The sequence below is a fragment of the Telmatherina bonti genome (genome assembly GCF_933228915.1).
Source record: "Telmatherina bonti genome assembly, chromosome: 11".
NCBI lineage: Eukaryota > Metazoa > Chordata > Actinopteri > Atheriniformes > Telmatherinidae > Telmatherina > Telmatherina bonti.
This window is the reverse complement of record NC_136629.1, coordinates 18491441-18506161: the sequence shown is the minus strand read 5'-3', so window position 1 is coordinate 18506161 and position 14721 is coordinate 18491441. Positions and strand designations below refer to the sequence as shown.

The 14721-nt window shown below is 38.4% G+C and overlaps 1 protein-coding gene across 1 annotated transcript; it reads left to right on the top strand.

The window, feature by feature from the left end:
• Positions 1-789: 789 nt before the first annotated feature.
• Positions 790-10273, top strand: rab11fip2 (RAB11 family interacting protein 2 (class I)). Its single transcript, XM_079248756.1, has 5 exons — positions 790-1255; positions 4406-4812; positions 6410-6764; positions 7684-7753; positions 10031-10273. The coding sequence occupies exons 1-5, from the start codon at positions 903-905 to the stop codon at positions 10253-10255; spliced, it is 1410 nt and encodes a 469-aa protein (XP_079104882.1). The 5' UTR covers positions 790-902; the 3' UTR covers positions 10256-10273.
• The last annotated feature ends 4448 nt before the right edge of the window (positions 10274-14721 follow it).

Here is a 14721-nt window from a genome sequence, read left to right as displayed (position 1 = left end):
GCACAATGCTAACGACATGCAGTAACTTTACTGAAAATATCGATGCAAAACTTCACATAAACATTATATCTGGTGATCGATAGCACGTTATCTGGTCCTTGTTATCAAATTCAGTGTCGGTTTATTGTAACAAACCTACAAAGATGCTCTTTTAAAGCAAAATGGTATCTTTCAGTGCTGCATTTCTTGTGTCTGCTTTTGTTGGCTCTTAACTAAACAGCAGAGGTAGATTGTACAGATTTGACATCTGAAGACATTTTAAAGTAACCAATGACTGTTTTATTTTAATATATATCCACATAATTATTTCATGTCTATCTGAACGGATGTATCTTTCCTCTGAGTGACTCATTTTGTCACCGAGTGAGATCATCCATTACTGTATTGATGCTCCAGCTTACGTGAATATATTTTTACATACATCACAGAAAGATTAATTGAACGAAAAATACTTTATTAATCCCCAAGGGAAAGATCATTGCTGAATTAAATTGTTTTAGTCTACATTGCTTGCAATAACTTCGATATCACATGTTGATGCAAGCACTGATCATTAAATTCTGATTAATAATTAACTGCATTATTATTAATGTTGTCTGTGAGTCATGATTTTTTTCTTGGAAACAAAAACTATTATGTTCTTGTGTTTCTTTCTTTGTGTTTGTAGATGACTCACCAGTGGCTTGGACATCTGTGATTTGATAGAAGATGAGGCATGCTCAGTCTGTCAGACTTGTCATTGCTTGTAACCATAGAAACTGTAGGCACATAAACCACACTGGCAAGGATATCAAACTATATTAAATCATGATCAGTGCTTTTTGCACATAACACTCACTAAAACATATAACTGCATAAGTGATATTCAAACGTATCTTGAATGGATTTCTATTAATATTAACATGTCACTGGGCGAGCAGTCTCAGAAGTGGTTTCCAACCCATGTCCAAGCCACTGTTCTTCAAGCAACCGGTTTACAGCCCAAAGGCAAAAATGGCACCAACGATGCCTACACCATCATCCAGCTGGGCAAGGAAAAGTACTCCACATCAGTGGCAGAGAAGACAGTTAACCCTGTATGGAGAGAAGAAGCCTCCTTTGAATTACCTGGTCTACTTCTGGAGGGCAATCCTGAAGTTTATGAGCTCTGCTTCATTGTGATGCATCGGTCCTTGGTCGGGATGGACAAATTCCTTGGTCAGAGGTCCATCAACCTAAATGAAATCTTTGATAACAAAGAAAGAAAGAAAACTGAGTAAGTATCACATCATGTACTGTAAGTGAGAGGTCGTAGAAGCCACAAATCTAAGTTTGTCTGCCTGACTGCATGACAGGTTTACTTGTACAGAATAAGAACCTGTTATTAAAGCAAAGTTTTTATGTTCAAAAGCAAATTTAACATGAGTGATGTGTACAAACATGTAAAGATTAGTGACCAAACATATATAGTTACATAATTTACAATTTTCTTCTAAATTGTCACGAAGAATGTTTTGTTTTTACCTGCATCAAAATTCATTCATTCATTCATTCATTCATTATCCTAACCGCTTAGTCTGATCAAGGGCTGCGGGGAAGCTGGAGCCTATCCCGGCAGTCTTTGGGCGAAAGACAGGGTACACCCTGGACAGCTCGCCAGTCCATCGCAGGGCTGCATCAAAATTATAGACATAAATTACTTCATTAAAATAAAGTTTTGAAATACATACTTGCTCAAACTGAATGAGAAGACTTGTCTGGACTTTTAAGTTGTAAATATTCATGCTCATGGTTTTAGAAATGTTTTAAGTGTTTTGTTAGTAGGTTATGAGTTAGTGATGTCCTTTGAGAGGATACCTAAGACAAGTTTCTATTTAGCACACAAATAATTGAAGACTTCTTAAAAAGCTAACTGATTCGTTAGCATAAGCCAGATTTTCCAGATTTTTTGCCATTTAGATGCCATTAAAATGATGTGAGTTTCCTACTTAATACAAGTATTTAACAATGAGTGATCATCATCACTTGGTCGGTATATGAACCTCTATGTGTGTTTCCCTGTTGGTAGAGGGACATATTTTAAGAGGAGGTGGAAAATATTTGCACAACTATTCTAGTCATGAGTGGATTAGAGCACAGACTAAAATAGAAGGATACTTTTGTTGCATTAACTCAACATTTTATTGCCTTACTACCCAAGTGTGCTGTGCTTTGCGTGTTTATATTTTGCCCTCTGTCCTTAAATAAGTTCATGACCCAGCTCTCCTACACCACATGATTCAAATACCATCCAGCTGTCCTTTATTGTCTTCTTCACTTGTTTTACTAATTAATTTTATTTGACACATCTGTTTTTAAATCGTTGGGAGCATAAAACTGTGACTTTGACTGTCAGAAAGTATCTGACAAGCTGTTACAGTTGAGGTAACTCATTCGTGCTCTGTTGGTGACCACATGTTGATCTAACTTGAATTTTTCCATCTTACTCGCACTGTATTGTTTGAGGCTTAGCAATGAATTGGCCTGCATTGTTGGGAGATTATTTTTAGCGAAATCACTGACATGGTTGGCCCTAAGCAGCCTCATTGAAACGAGTGAAGCTGGCCAAACATGTCTTGTTAGTCACTCCTCTGTCAGAAATGTAAAATTAATGGTGTCTCCTCTCTAAGAGGCCTGGATTTAAATCTCCCTTTCTGGAAAGTTAAGTTGTTCTCTTGTAAATTGCTCATAGCTGGAGAATAATGAGCAGCCAAGTGAGTCAGCCCTTTTATAATCATGTGACTTTTCAGGCTGTGTACCTGTCTTACAGTAAATCCATGCTGAGACGTGGTTAGTCGCTCTCTGTGAGTTTTTATAAGACTTGGGTCTTTGACTGTTACATGTCCAACACTAGCACTCACATTTTTTAACCTGCATTAAGCAAACAGGAACTGCATAGCCAAATTGGACCTGGTGTTAATTACCTTGCTGCAGCATGGAAAGACATTAGCACGTTTCCTCTTCGCCCATCAGTTGGGAGAATTACAATATGTTATAATCAGCGTGCATGGCTTTTATTTATTTAGGTGTCTGAACTGATGCGCCTTGAGGCTGTGCACCTTCTCAGCAGAGGTTCTGTAATGGATACACTCGTGTTGCCTGTTGCTCTAATCCCACACTACTTCCAAGCTTGACAATGATGCCAGAATCCTGGATGCTGTGTCCACAGTGGGTCTGTGTTCACCATGGCCTCTCCGCAATGTTTTTCTACTGACATATTGAGGAGGAAAGCCTGTCTTGATATCTGAGCAGGCAGCCCATAATTATCGCACACCTGTGTTTGTTGATTATGAGGAGGTTCCCAGCGGTCTGGGCCCGAGTGGGAGAATTGTGGTTCCAAGCGAAGGAGGGAGGGTTTATCTTGGCCTTGAGACACACATGAAGTGTAGCCTCGGCCCCACAGCAGCGGCATGCTGTGGCTGCTGATCAGCCCGAGCGCGGCTCACAGCCTGGGAATTGGACCCAACAAGGCCTTTCATGACTGGGCTCCTGGGTCAAGAGCTCGACGGTTGATAATTTGGCAGCTGCATTTTTGAGAAGCCAATAGCCATTTGAGCTGATTACTGATATTTTGTGTGGCACTTAAAGGGACACCACAGATCTTTGTATAAATTAGGGAGGGTCAGTCATTTTACTAAAACAAATGCAGTTATGCAAGTACCTTTCAGTTCGTCCTGTTTTGATGACACCTCACCAAGATTGAAGTGTGCTCAAACATTTTCATCATGATGTGAGAAATGCATACACAAAACACACATGTACTCTTCTTCCTTGCTAATGGACACTGTCACAAGCTCTGTAACACAGAGGATACGTCTCATTAGCATGTATGAACCGTTGTGTTGCCCTGTGATGTGGCTTTGTGGTTTCCCACTTGCTTGTCGTTCCATTTCTGAACAAAAACCAGATTTGTGCAAAAGGCACTTTATTTAGCTCAGAGCGAAGGCATAAATCCCATTACTTCCAGTTGAAAAAGCAAAGAGGTTAAACAAATATGAGCCTAAAAGCGGCTTGAAATGGCCTTTTATTATTCTTCAGGATATTTCTTATGTTCAGTTTTCAAAGAATAACATTTATCATTTGAATGATAAATGTTCTCATTTGTGTTTAAAAAAAGTTTAAATAGCTTTCGGATTAGACTGCTCAAATCTGCCTTTTAAGTCATGTCCATAAAGAAGGTACAACACATTAAAAAGAAGGTTGGCTTTTTTTCCCCTCCATTTGTCATATTGTTGTCTCTGTCTCTGAATGCAAGTCCTTCTGAATTATGATGAATTATGTGAAGAGGATTTGTTGTTGGAGCAGAATTTTATTAATCCGGCTCTTTTTTATTTTGACATTGAATTTAATCAACATTAGCTTCCTTCCTTCCTTCCTTCCTTTTCAGCTGGTACCCCTTGGAGTCCAAGCCAGGGAAGAAGAGGAAAGAACGAGGTCGCATCCAAGTCAGTATTCAGTTCATGAGAAACAACATGACGGCCAGCATGTTCGACCTCTCCATGAAGGAAAAGCCCCGCTCGCCATTTTCCAGACTTAAGGACAAAATGAAAGGTCGCAAACACGACAGTGGTTTCAGCGATGCATCTTCGGCCATCTTGCCTCGCTCTGCCAGGTGCGAGTCGGAGCCCAGCCGCCAGTCTGTCGCCCCAGAGCCGCCACCCCAGCCGGACCCAAAGGTCAAGAGGCCGCTGCTGTCTGGAGCACATAAACTCTCTGCAGCCCATTCCATGTCAGACCTCATTGGGACTCATTTTCGACCCAAACTGGACTCCATGAATTCCATAGATGAGAGCGGTGAGGATCCATATCCGTTTAAAAATCTGTTATATTTTCCAGTTTATAGCACTTCTTAAAATGCTCTCTGGTACGTGTTTGAGGGATTTCCTATTTCTTTTTTCTGTTTTAAAACAATAACCCCACTTATCTTTTTTCATCAGTGAAAGTCACTCATGTTTTTCATTTTCATACATTCTCTCTTTCTAATAATTTATGACAATGGTATAAAAAGAAGACTGGTATCTCGAAAATGTCAAGGTTAAAAGGATGAAAGGCCTCATTCTCAAGCAATAAAATGACTCGTAAATTATCTATCCAGCAAACTATATTTTAAAGCAGGGGTGCAGTTTGTTTTAAGTACAATTTTATCTTTTTAATGTATATTAATATAAATGATAAATATATAATTGATGTTTGTGTATATTTGTATATACGTAAAATTTATTTAACCAGATAAAAATCTCATTGAGATTAAAATGGTCTTTTTCAATTGATCTGGCTGAGATTTTCTTACAACAAATTTTTTATTTACCTAAAAAAAAACCCCAAACAGATCAGTTATCAAAACAAAATTGGTAAAATGGAGGTAAAGGCTAACCTTAGCTAAATAATACACTATGGGTTGCATACTGCAAAGATAATTAAACATTTTTAGCATCCCATGATAAGACTTTTCTTATCTACTGCTTCTTACTTGCAGTAAACTTGTTTGAAATTTTAATGGACAAACGTCTTGTTTGCCAACTTTGTTCTTGACTTGGTCTGAGTCAGTGTGTTTATAAAACAGTAGAAAAGAAAACAAAGATGTTTTATTGGCCAGAACTGGGATTTTGAAGTCCATATCAACATTTTATTTTAGCCTAAATCAAACTTCCCCAAATTAGAATAGAAGATCCAAAAAAATGCGATTCAAAGTCAAATTACTCCTGCATGTGAACACTGAAGAAGTTAGAGTTGAGTTTAACTGTACTAAGAGTTTGACCGTACCACTTCATCAGGCAGCTTCTGATTTGGGTTAGAAAGTATAATTCACCTCCCTGCAAAACCAATTGAATGGCATTATTAGAAATACTTTTTTCTTTGCGTTACCATGAATATCATTAGCCTCTTTAGCGCTCTTTTACTGTGCCATGTTGAAAGATGAAGGTTGAGGGTCATTTTTTTTCAAATATTATATCCTGAATTGAAGTTATTGCTTATTAAAGAAAATTTGTGCTGATTTATATCTGGTAGGTAAATTTGTGGTCCTCTAGTAACTAGGTAGAAACTTTGTAACCATAGCGCGTGTCTCTGTTCAGATTTCAGTTGATCAAAGCTGCTGGGAAATTGGTCTAAAATCAGTCTAAAATGCAAAGAGATCAATTTGGAAATTACCATTGGGGTTTTTTTTTTGGTAAAACAATTTCTCTGTACAATGTGTTAATGAAGCTACACACTCTAATAGAATCACACTATTTAGATTTAAAAGCACCAACATGATGGCCCCGTACATAACAAAACAAACACAAATAATCTCACGTAATTGACCTTTTTAATAATGTGATAAGTTCTATTTGGGGAGTTTTTCTGTTTTATCACAGCTATAAGCTGATGGGACGTTTTTTTTTTACTTCAGGAAGTACAGGTGGCCCTCACAGGCGTTCCCAGAGCGAGGTGCCAGGATACCAGGACGGAGAAGCACACAGTGACCCTTTCACTGATATCAGTGACACCCTGCCACAGAAGTATGCCACGCTCCCACGCAACCGCAACCCATTTGAGGGGGAGCACACGCAGCTGTGGGACCGGGCGGAGAGGAGGGAGAAAAAGGAGAAGGTCAGCCTACTGGAACGAGTGACAGGAAAGAAGGAAGGCCGCAAGACCAGCAATGGGGGGCGTTCAGGGAGTTTTGGAGACCTGCGCTCTCCCAATCCATTTAGTGGAGACTCTCAAGCAGACACTAACCCATTCAGCTCCAACTACAAAACCAGGTATACCTATTTTTGTTCAGCTTTGTGATTCAAAACGTGAAAAACAAACCTCATCAGTCATCTTACATTATTCTGCAAAAAGATAAGTTCTTTACATCTATAGATGGTTACATCTTAAAATCACTCTGCAACACTCGGTACATCTCCTGAAGTGCATATATTCTAACTTGACGTTGGAATTAAAACTGGTTTTCCACAGTTCATGTTATGTGTGTGAGTAAGAAATATTTCTAACCTTCCTAAATGTGTCATTCAGATCTGTTCCTCCATGAGTCAGGGTTTAGCCTTTTGACGAAAACTTTTTATAGAAGTGGTTCTTCATTCGTATTGAGCATATCTGTCAGGTGTTTTTTTTTCTTCACATGCTCCCAGCGCATGATCTTGTCACCCCATTGGACAGCTACAGCTTCCACAGCATGTTGGTTACAGCCCGTAAAACATTTCAAACGCTGCATTGAATGAAATCCGCTGTCATTCTTTTGCCAAGTATTGTTGTACAAACATTTCCACTGGGCTGGTATCATCGACTTCCTGTTTTCCATAAAGAGTTGGTGAGCACTGTGGCAAAGTCTGGTTTATCTGAGTGGAAGGTGTCATTAGTGGCTCTTTAGAGTGCCTGGGCTTGATAACAAAGCCCTCTGAGCTACAGTAATGAGATCCTCTGCTGAGATAGACCACCCAATTAATCACTTATCTCTGTAGGCACTGCTCCATCATCTTTACTGCTCCCTCTGTCATACACCAGCTGAGTGGTCATTGGTAGCATGGGAAAAAAATTTAACTTATAGATGCCGTGTATCTTGTTTTTCTTGTTGTGACGGGTGATGAGTACCGCTAAGCCCCCAAAATGAATGAAATGTAGACAAATATACTCATGGTGTTTGTGTGACTGCTAACTTTCCCTCGGATTTTTCCACAGTGATAAAAAGCAGACAGGAAAGGAAAACTTCCCCTTCGGCCAGAAGAAGGACGTCTATGGCAAGAAAAATGTATGGCTACGTATACTTTTTACAAAAGCAAATTATGTCAAACAGATTTTTTTTTCTTCAGAACAGAGAAAAAAAAAAAGAGATGTTTTAAACAAAATAAGAATGCAGACCTGACCTCGGTAATTGCAGAAGTCTTTGTCTCGATATGGACTGTCGTGCGGATTTTTAATTGAGAACTCTTAAGTTTCGTTCGACTTGGCAGCTGGTGACATTGATCCGTGAGGCCTTTGAAAATTCAAATGTGCCATTCAGCTAATTAGCAGCTGCACACGTCGGTCATCATGTCTGACCTGATCATAATTTGAAGCGGTGTTGTGTTTCGGGCTGTAAGGTCATTCGTGACGGCGCGTAGCACCGATTCTGTAATTACAGTATTTTTGTTGGGGAAAAGTCATGAAAATGTTTTTGTTTTTTGTTTTTTTTAAAAATAATTCTCACATTATTTGCACTTTGCAGTCGAACAACTGTTGAGTTTTTGTTTAGTTAAAAATGTTTCTAATTTGAGAGAAAGGGGGGCGAACAAAAGAAAATCCAGAGTATTACACAGCAAAAGTAGTATGTACCAGTGAGGGGGGGGCAGTAGCTAAAGTGATGCCAAAATGAGAAAGAGAATGCTGATAATGGCTTTCCTCACCTTTCTTTGAGGGTGTTGAGGGCTGTCGGTATCCACACATGTGCCCCCGTTCATGCCGCTGTGCCTCACAAAAATGGCAGCTTCCATTTCCTCTGCTTCAAGGCCCTAATTAACCACACGCTGGGGGGAGGGAGGGCAGCGAGAGATTTCAAAGGACTGAGCTTTTAGATTCTCAAAGCTGAGCTCATTAGAAACTGTAATGACACAACTGGAGAATGCCAAGTGTGCGCCTTATCTTCTCCTCACTACTGATCGCAGAAAAATGGTCATCATTACTTTGCCAGTTCATGGTCATTTCCAAGCCTTTGTCAGCAGCCACTAAAGCTCCTGATTATTGTGCTGTGTGTGTGTGTGTGTGCATGTGTGTAAGAGAGAGAGAGAGTTACACATCCTTGTATGCAAACGCAACGTATACTTCCTTATGGCTGTCGACTCTCATATTCCATCTCGGGTGGCTTAAGTGAGGTATCTCTCGGTGAGATGTCTTTTCGAGTGTTTGTGTGTGTGTGGAGTCGGTTACTGAGCTCTGTTCCTGAAACCCGCCGTACGTTGGACATTTAATCTCTGAGGCAAATATTTCATTTTGGTTCGTGTCGCCCCCACAGTAGCCTCTATGCTGTTAGAAGCGATAAGATACCTGGTAAGCAGTCCTGCTCCAGTTCTCTGCATTGTCTTTTTGCAGCAGTAGAGACTTGAATGGCAAATGGGAGTGGAAGCTGATAAGTGTGGTATTTTAAACAGGGTGAAGGCTTTGCCGCTCTATCTGTTCGGGGGAGGATGCCCAGCACTGAAGCGATAAAGTGGTCCCTCATTAAAAACGATTACAGCGTCTCTCGTAGCCGCGCAATATGATCTGCACATACCGTACCACACGCCTCTGTCCAGAGCTTGGGTTGCATCCTTATTTTGCTATTTATTAGCCTGACCTTCAATTGTACGAATATGCAGCCTGGCATTTCCTTCTCAAAACAAAGACTCAGGCTAGACAAAGTTTTTTTTTCATGTTTTAAAGTTAAAAATACAGAAAAATGTTCTCAAGCTTGTACCTGTCTGTTGAATAACGCTATTAGCAGTATTATAGAATAACTTCTACTTTGATTTATGGACATGTCAGTGATAAAACTTTGGAGTGCAGCTCCATCTTGGCAACACAAAATAAAGGGAACATGACAGTTTATGTAAAGTTTAGCCAACAAGCCTAATGTGTTTATTATTTTCTGTCTTTTTTTAATGAGCAAACCTTAAAATTGGTGTATTTTCTTTGTGACTGCTTTCTTTTTATGAGCATTTCAGTCAGTTTTTACTGAACAAATCCATGGATAGTTTTATACTTCTTTACCTGTTTAATCTGCAACCTTTTGATGTAATCATGTGCTGTTGTCCATACGTTACGTTCTGTTCTGTTTCTATATGAAGTTATTATATGTTTTATATATTATTTCATGATATTTATCTACTTAGAACCATATACCTTTTTAGAGGCCAGAAATGTAAATAATGCTGTAAGAATGCAAATTTACACGAATTTGCATTCATATGCCTTGTCCATATTTTTAGATAAATAAATTGAATGGACAGTTTGGCGAGAATGAAACAAAACTTTTAGTATTGCCGTAGTTGATCTCCTGATTTCCCATTTTCAGGAGTTGACCCAGGAAAGCGTGGCTGCCTACAGCAGCTTGACCTTTGAGGAAGTTGTGCAGGAACTTCTCAAGCAGAAAGAAGTGGTGAGAAAGAAGGACGCTCACATCAGGGAGCTGGAAGACTACATCGATAACCTGCTTGTTCGCGTCATGGAGGAAACGCCAAGTATTCTACGGACACCCTATGAGCCAAAAAAGAAGGCGGGTAAACTTTCTAAAAAGTGAAAACAAAAAAGGAAGTTGCAGATGTTTCATGTGTCATAGGGTAAAAAAACAAGATCAATTTGTAATTGCTGTTTAGTGAGTTTGTAGACTTTCTTTTCTTTAATATTCTGTTTATTATAGGTCATATAGGTTTATTCCAGTCTTTGTTTTGCATTGATTTCTTTTTGTTTCCTAATTAGTAGTACTGCACATTTTGAGGTACTCAAACAGGACACAAGAAGTTCATCAGCAAATCAAATATCATAGGGTTTTGGCAGACAGTATAAAATGATATTATATTGCAGTAGAGCAGTAGAGAACCCACAGAAGTCCAGTTTCCATGAGAGAAAATGCTGCCAAATTTGTTTACCAGTTGCTATAGTCACAGCTTTTGTGCCATTTGCTTAAGGATGGTCAAGTTTTCTGATGCGGTGACGTTTCAGTGTTTACAATCAAATCAAGTTTTTTAACCTGCCACCTAAACTAGCTGAGGCAGCTCCCCCCCGTGTCTCCTAATGCTGAATAAATGGATGTATTTAGTCTGAATGATTCATGGACAACTGGACGTGTTTTCCAGATGATTTCTGGATATCTTTTCTCCTCTTCTCAGCTTTTTTTGTTTATTATTATTTTACAAGCAAATTATGCTGAACAAAATGTACGTTCCAGTAACCAGTTACTGATTTAGTATTCTTTGTTTTATTTGCGATGACCATCTTTTGGTTTTCTTGGACCCAGGGTCCCACAGTTGTTCACTGGAGGTGATGACATCACTAACTAGAAGTGCAATATAATCATTTCTTTATGGTGTTGCTTTATATCCTGCTGGTCATGTTCTTGTTTACATTTTAATCACATCTTTGTGTTAAAATCATCTCTTTTTAGTGGAAAAGGAGTTCTTTATTACAGCCGAGACCGCTTGACCAAACTTTATATCCTTTAATTGCAGCGGTTGCTTCTGATTGTACCGATGGTACTTAGCTACGCTTTAAGACGAATACTGCACATTTTGTTTTATAAATGTTTCTTAACTTCTATGAATATTGTTTGGTTGCTGTTGGATACTTTAAAAACACTACTGTATTCTTTTCCCTCCACACCTCCTCTACTGTATTAATGCTTTACGGTTTGTGCAAATCTACAGAAACATATTGCCCGTCTGAATAACTCATTCAGACCCGAGAGGGTGTTTTTGCTAAATTAATCATAGTTAAAGCAGGTTCTGTAAACTGGACGGTTATCTGAAAAATTGACAGAAAAGTCACTGTCAGGTAACAAAAGGTTACATCTTCAGCTTCCATTGTGAGTTTCTGTTTTTTATAATGATGCTGGAAGGTTTAAGCACCAGAGGTTGCTCCATGGTGCTTCTGGTCTTGATGGGTTGACTCAGCGCTCATGCATATGTAATGCCTATTCTGTGCCTCAGTCATTTTCAGCATTTTCTTCTACTTTTTTTCCACAACATTCCACAGACTTACACTTAACTAAGATATGAGTGCATCTGATTAAAAAATCTCTTAATAACTCATCTTTGTGAAGTATACAAAGATCCGTTTGGCATCTGCATGTGAGTGTCGCCTCATTCTCGCCTCAGTCCGCGATGCTAAATGTCATCACAGCATCACATGCTGTTTCAATGCTGAATAATTCTTCTTAATTCATGAGTTTCTAATGAACACGTTTAATGAACTGCAGCAGGAGCAGCTATTGGATCTCAGCGCTGCTACTAAAATAATCAAAAGCCTAATGAAGCATCAGAACTAACAGATTCATCTATACGTCCTTCTGCAAGATGCCCTAGTGTCATAGTCAAACATTTAGGTTTACATTTTTAGCTTTTTTTTTTTTTTTTTTTTTTTCTTTTGCTCGATGTTGAGCAGCTTTGTCAACAGTATTACACATGCTTTGTATTTACATTATTTACATTTGATGCTTCTTGTTTTCTGGTATTTATATGTTTAGTTTTACTTGACAGTGGTACAAATATTTGACCTTTACACTGTTTGATACCAAATCACAAGTGAGACAGAATATTAAAATGTATCTTTGGAATGTCAAACATTATAAACACATGAAGATTTTTTTTATTTTATTTTCTTGAATGTGGCAAAGCTTAGAAACTAATGGTCTTATTTTCTGCTGCTGTTGAAATGATTTGTTTGTTTGGATTTTTTTGGACTTTGGATAATAATATTTCTTTTTACTGAATGTATTCTGCCTGATTTCAGTCTGAAACGTGGGATATATGGTACACTATCGAGGCCATCCTCACTTGCCTTTAAAGTATTTGGTTTTTCCAAAACGATAATTTCATCTTTCATTATTTTTTTTTCCCTCTTCTTCCTGTTGAATCAGATAAAACTTGGACCCTTTGTAATGGACAAGCTACTGTTTAAATTTTGTATCTTCTGATGCCAAAAAATGTTTAAATCACATGATGAAATGGCTTCGCACTGATTGCCTTCCCTCTCTAGCTGAAGTGTAGATTTAATGTCATGTTTGAGGCTTTCACTAGTCTGTGTTGATAGTTCCACACATGCTCACAAGCCTTTCTTAACTCTTGATACTTCCATTGTACATAATGTATAGTCTCTCTAACATTCATTCAATTTCAAGTTTGCATACTCTGTGATGCCGTAAATGATCTTTTTAGGGGTTTAATCTGCTTGAGATGAATGAAAATCCCCACTACAGTTACATTTCAGGGGTTGTTTGTAAAGTGGTAAAACAAAGTTAGCATTGGGTTGTAGTTGATTTCTCAGATGCGTTTGTTTCCTGCGTTCTCATGCAGCTCATCATGAGCATCAAGGTAAACCTCACACTGAATGTGGAGCCCATGATTCATCCTCTTTTATACCATATGCCCCTGAGCCCCTTTGCTTGGCTTAAATGTCAATATAAGAAAAGATAAAGTCTGACAACATTTAATGCTGAATAAATTTGGACCCTGTGGATATTTAATTTAAAATTGACAAATTTGGGGTGGCGAATAGCTCAAATTAATTCCTTTTGCCTGTCATTTTGTCTTACAGCTTGATTAATGCTGCTTTATGCTTTAACATAATTTGATGCTTTGGTAAACGTCTCACTAAAACACAAATCTGTATGAAAGGCATACATTCACTTGCATGACACCTAAATGAAAATAGTCATTATTCTTTTCTTTTTTTTTTTTTTTGCAATTTTGCATATCTGTCATTCTGTAAAAGTCAGTAACTGTGTATGCAATGCACCCAAAAAAGCTTGGGGACAAGTTTTCCTGTAAAGTTGAGCTTGTGCCATAATTGTTGTTTGTATAGATTTTGCTACACATGCCAAAAGTTTAGAGTGTTGTAGGTAAATATCGGCCCTGTTCCAACAAACAGAGCAAATACATTGAGATTTTTATTTCCCGCCTTCCTTCAGAAAGCATGCATTGAACCTTTTGATGAAGAAAGCTCAAGTCGGATCTCCCAATCCTCCCCTGGCAGTCTTCGCCTGATAATATGATGCTGCTTGCCATAGGCCATATAGAGTTTCCAGACACTAAGGCTTAAGCTCCAGCTAAATCCTCTGACGGTACTTGTAATGTGGCACACAGTTTTGAAGGAAATGATGACTGTGTTTATAAAAGATTTTGCCAGTTGGCGTTTGCAGAGATGAATGGTAGCTGGTGCACGCAAGCCAACATGAAGAAATACAGTGAATTTAGTTTAGTGCCCCAATAACTTGGGGGGCCTGAAGTGACATTTTCAAACTGCCTCGTGGTACTTATCAAGGTGTACTGGGTTTCACAATTCCTTCCTTTCACAGTTCCATGTTTAATGTTTTTTCATGCTTGTCATTGTGGCGTGTAGTTTCCATGTTTAGATTTTGTAACTCAAACACAGAAGCCAAATGTTAGTGGCTTATCCTGATCTAGAAGCTTTTGATTTTCTAGATTGGGTTCATTTTTCTTTTAGAGATCAAACCTCATCACACCCTCTAGTTATTTGTTGAACTCAGCAGTGTACAGTGTTTTTTATTCGTTTAATATTTCCAGACAGTACCCAATATGCAAGACTTTGGTACCTGGATGTTTGGGGGCAGGAATGTATGGTTTTTGTTTTTTTTTTTCTTTGCTTTGTTTTTTTAACACACTGGGCTGTTGGAGATGTCTGTAATATGACAACAGTGTAATGCTGTTACACCTAACTGTATGTAAAGTGCCATCAAAAGGACTGGTTTATAAGACATTGAGGATACAGTTCATGTTATCCAGGCACTCTCCATGTGATGCAGTTTGTACTGAATTTTTTTATCTTATCACCAACATTAGAAGAAAATTTCTATGTTTCACTGGATGTAGCTTGAAAGACACGGACAAGATTGTATTGTCATTTTCAATAAAGTAATTTTAAATTAAATGGGATGCTTTGTCTTTTTGAGGAAAAAATATAAGTATAGATGAAATAAAGATTTTGTGACAGTCCAAAATCCTTAAAGAAAGAAACTTTTCACTTACAACT

Excerpts from the sequence above, each read along its gene's own strand:
- rab11fip2 (XM_079248756.1), top strand. The coding sequence starts at position 903 with ATGTCACTGGGCGAGCAGTCTCAGAAGTGGTTTCCAACCCATGTCCAA. Across the intron at positions 1,256-4,405 it reads AAAGAAAGAAAGAAAACTGA|CTGGTACCCCTTGGAGTCCA; the intron begins GTAAGTATCACA and ends CTTCCTTTTCAG. Across the intron at positions 6,765-7,683 it reads AGCTCCAACTACAAAACCAG|TGATAAAAAGCAGACAGGAA; the intron begins GTATACCTATTT and ends ATTTTTCCACAG.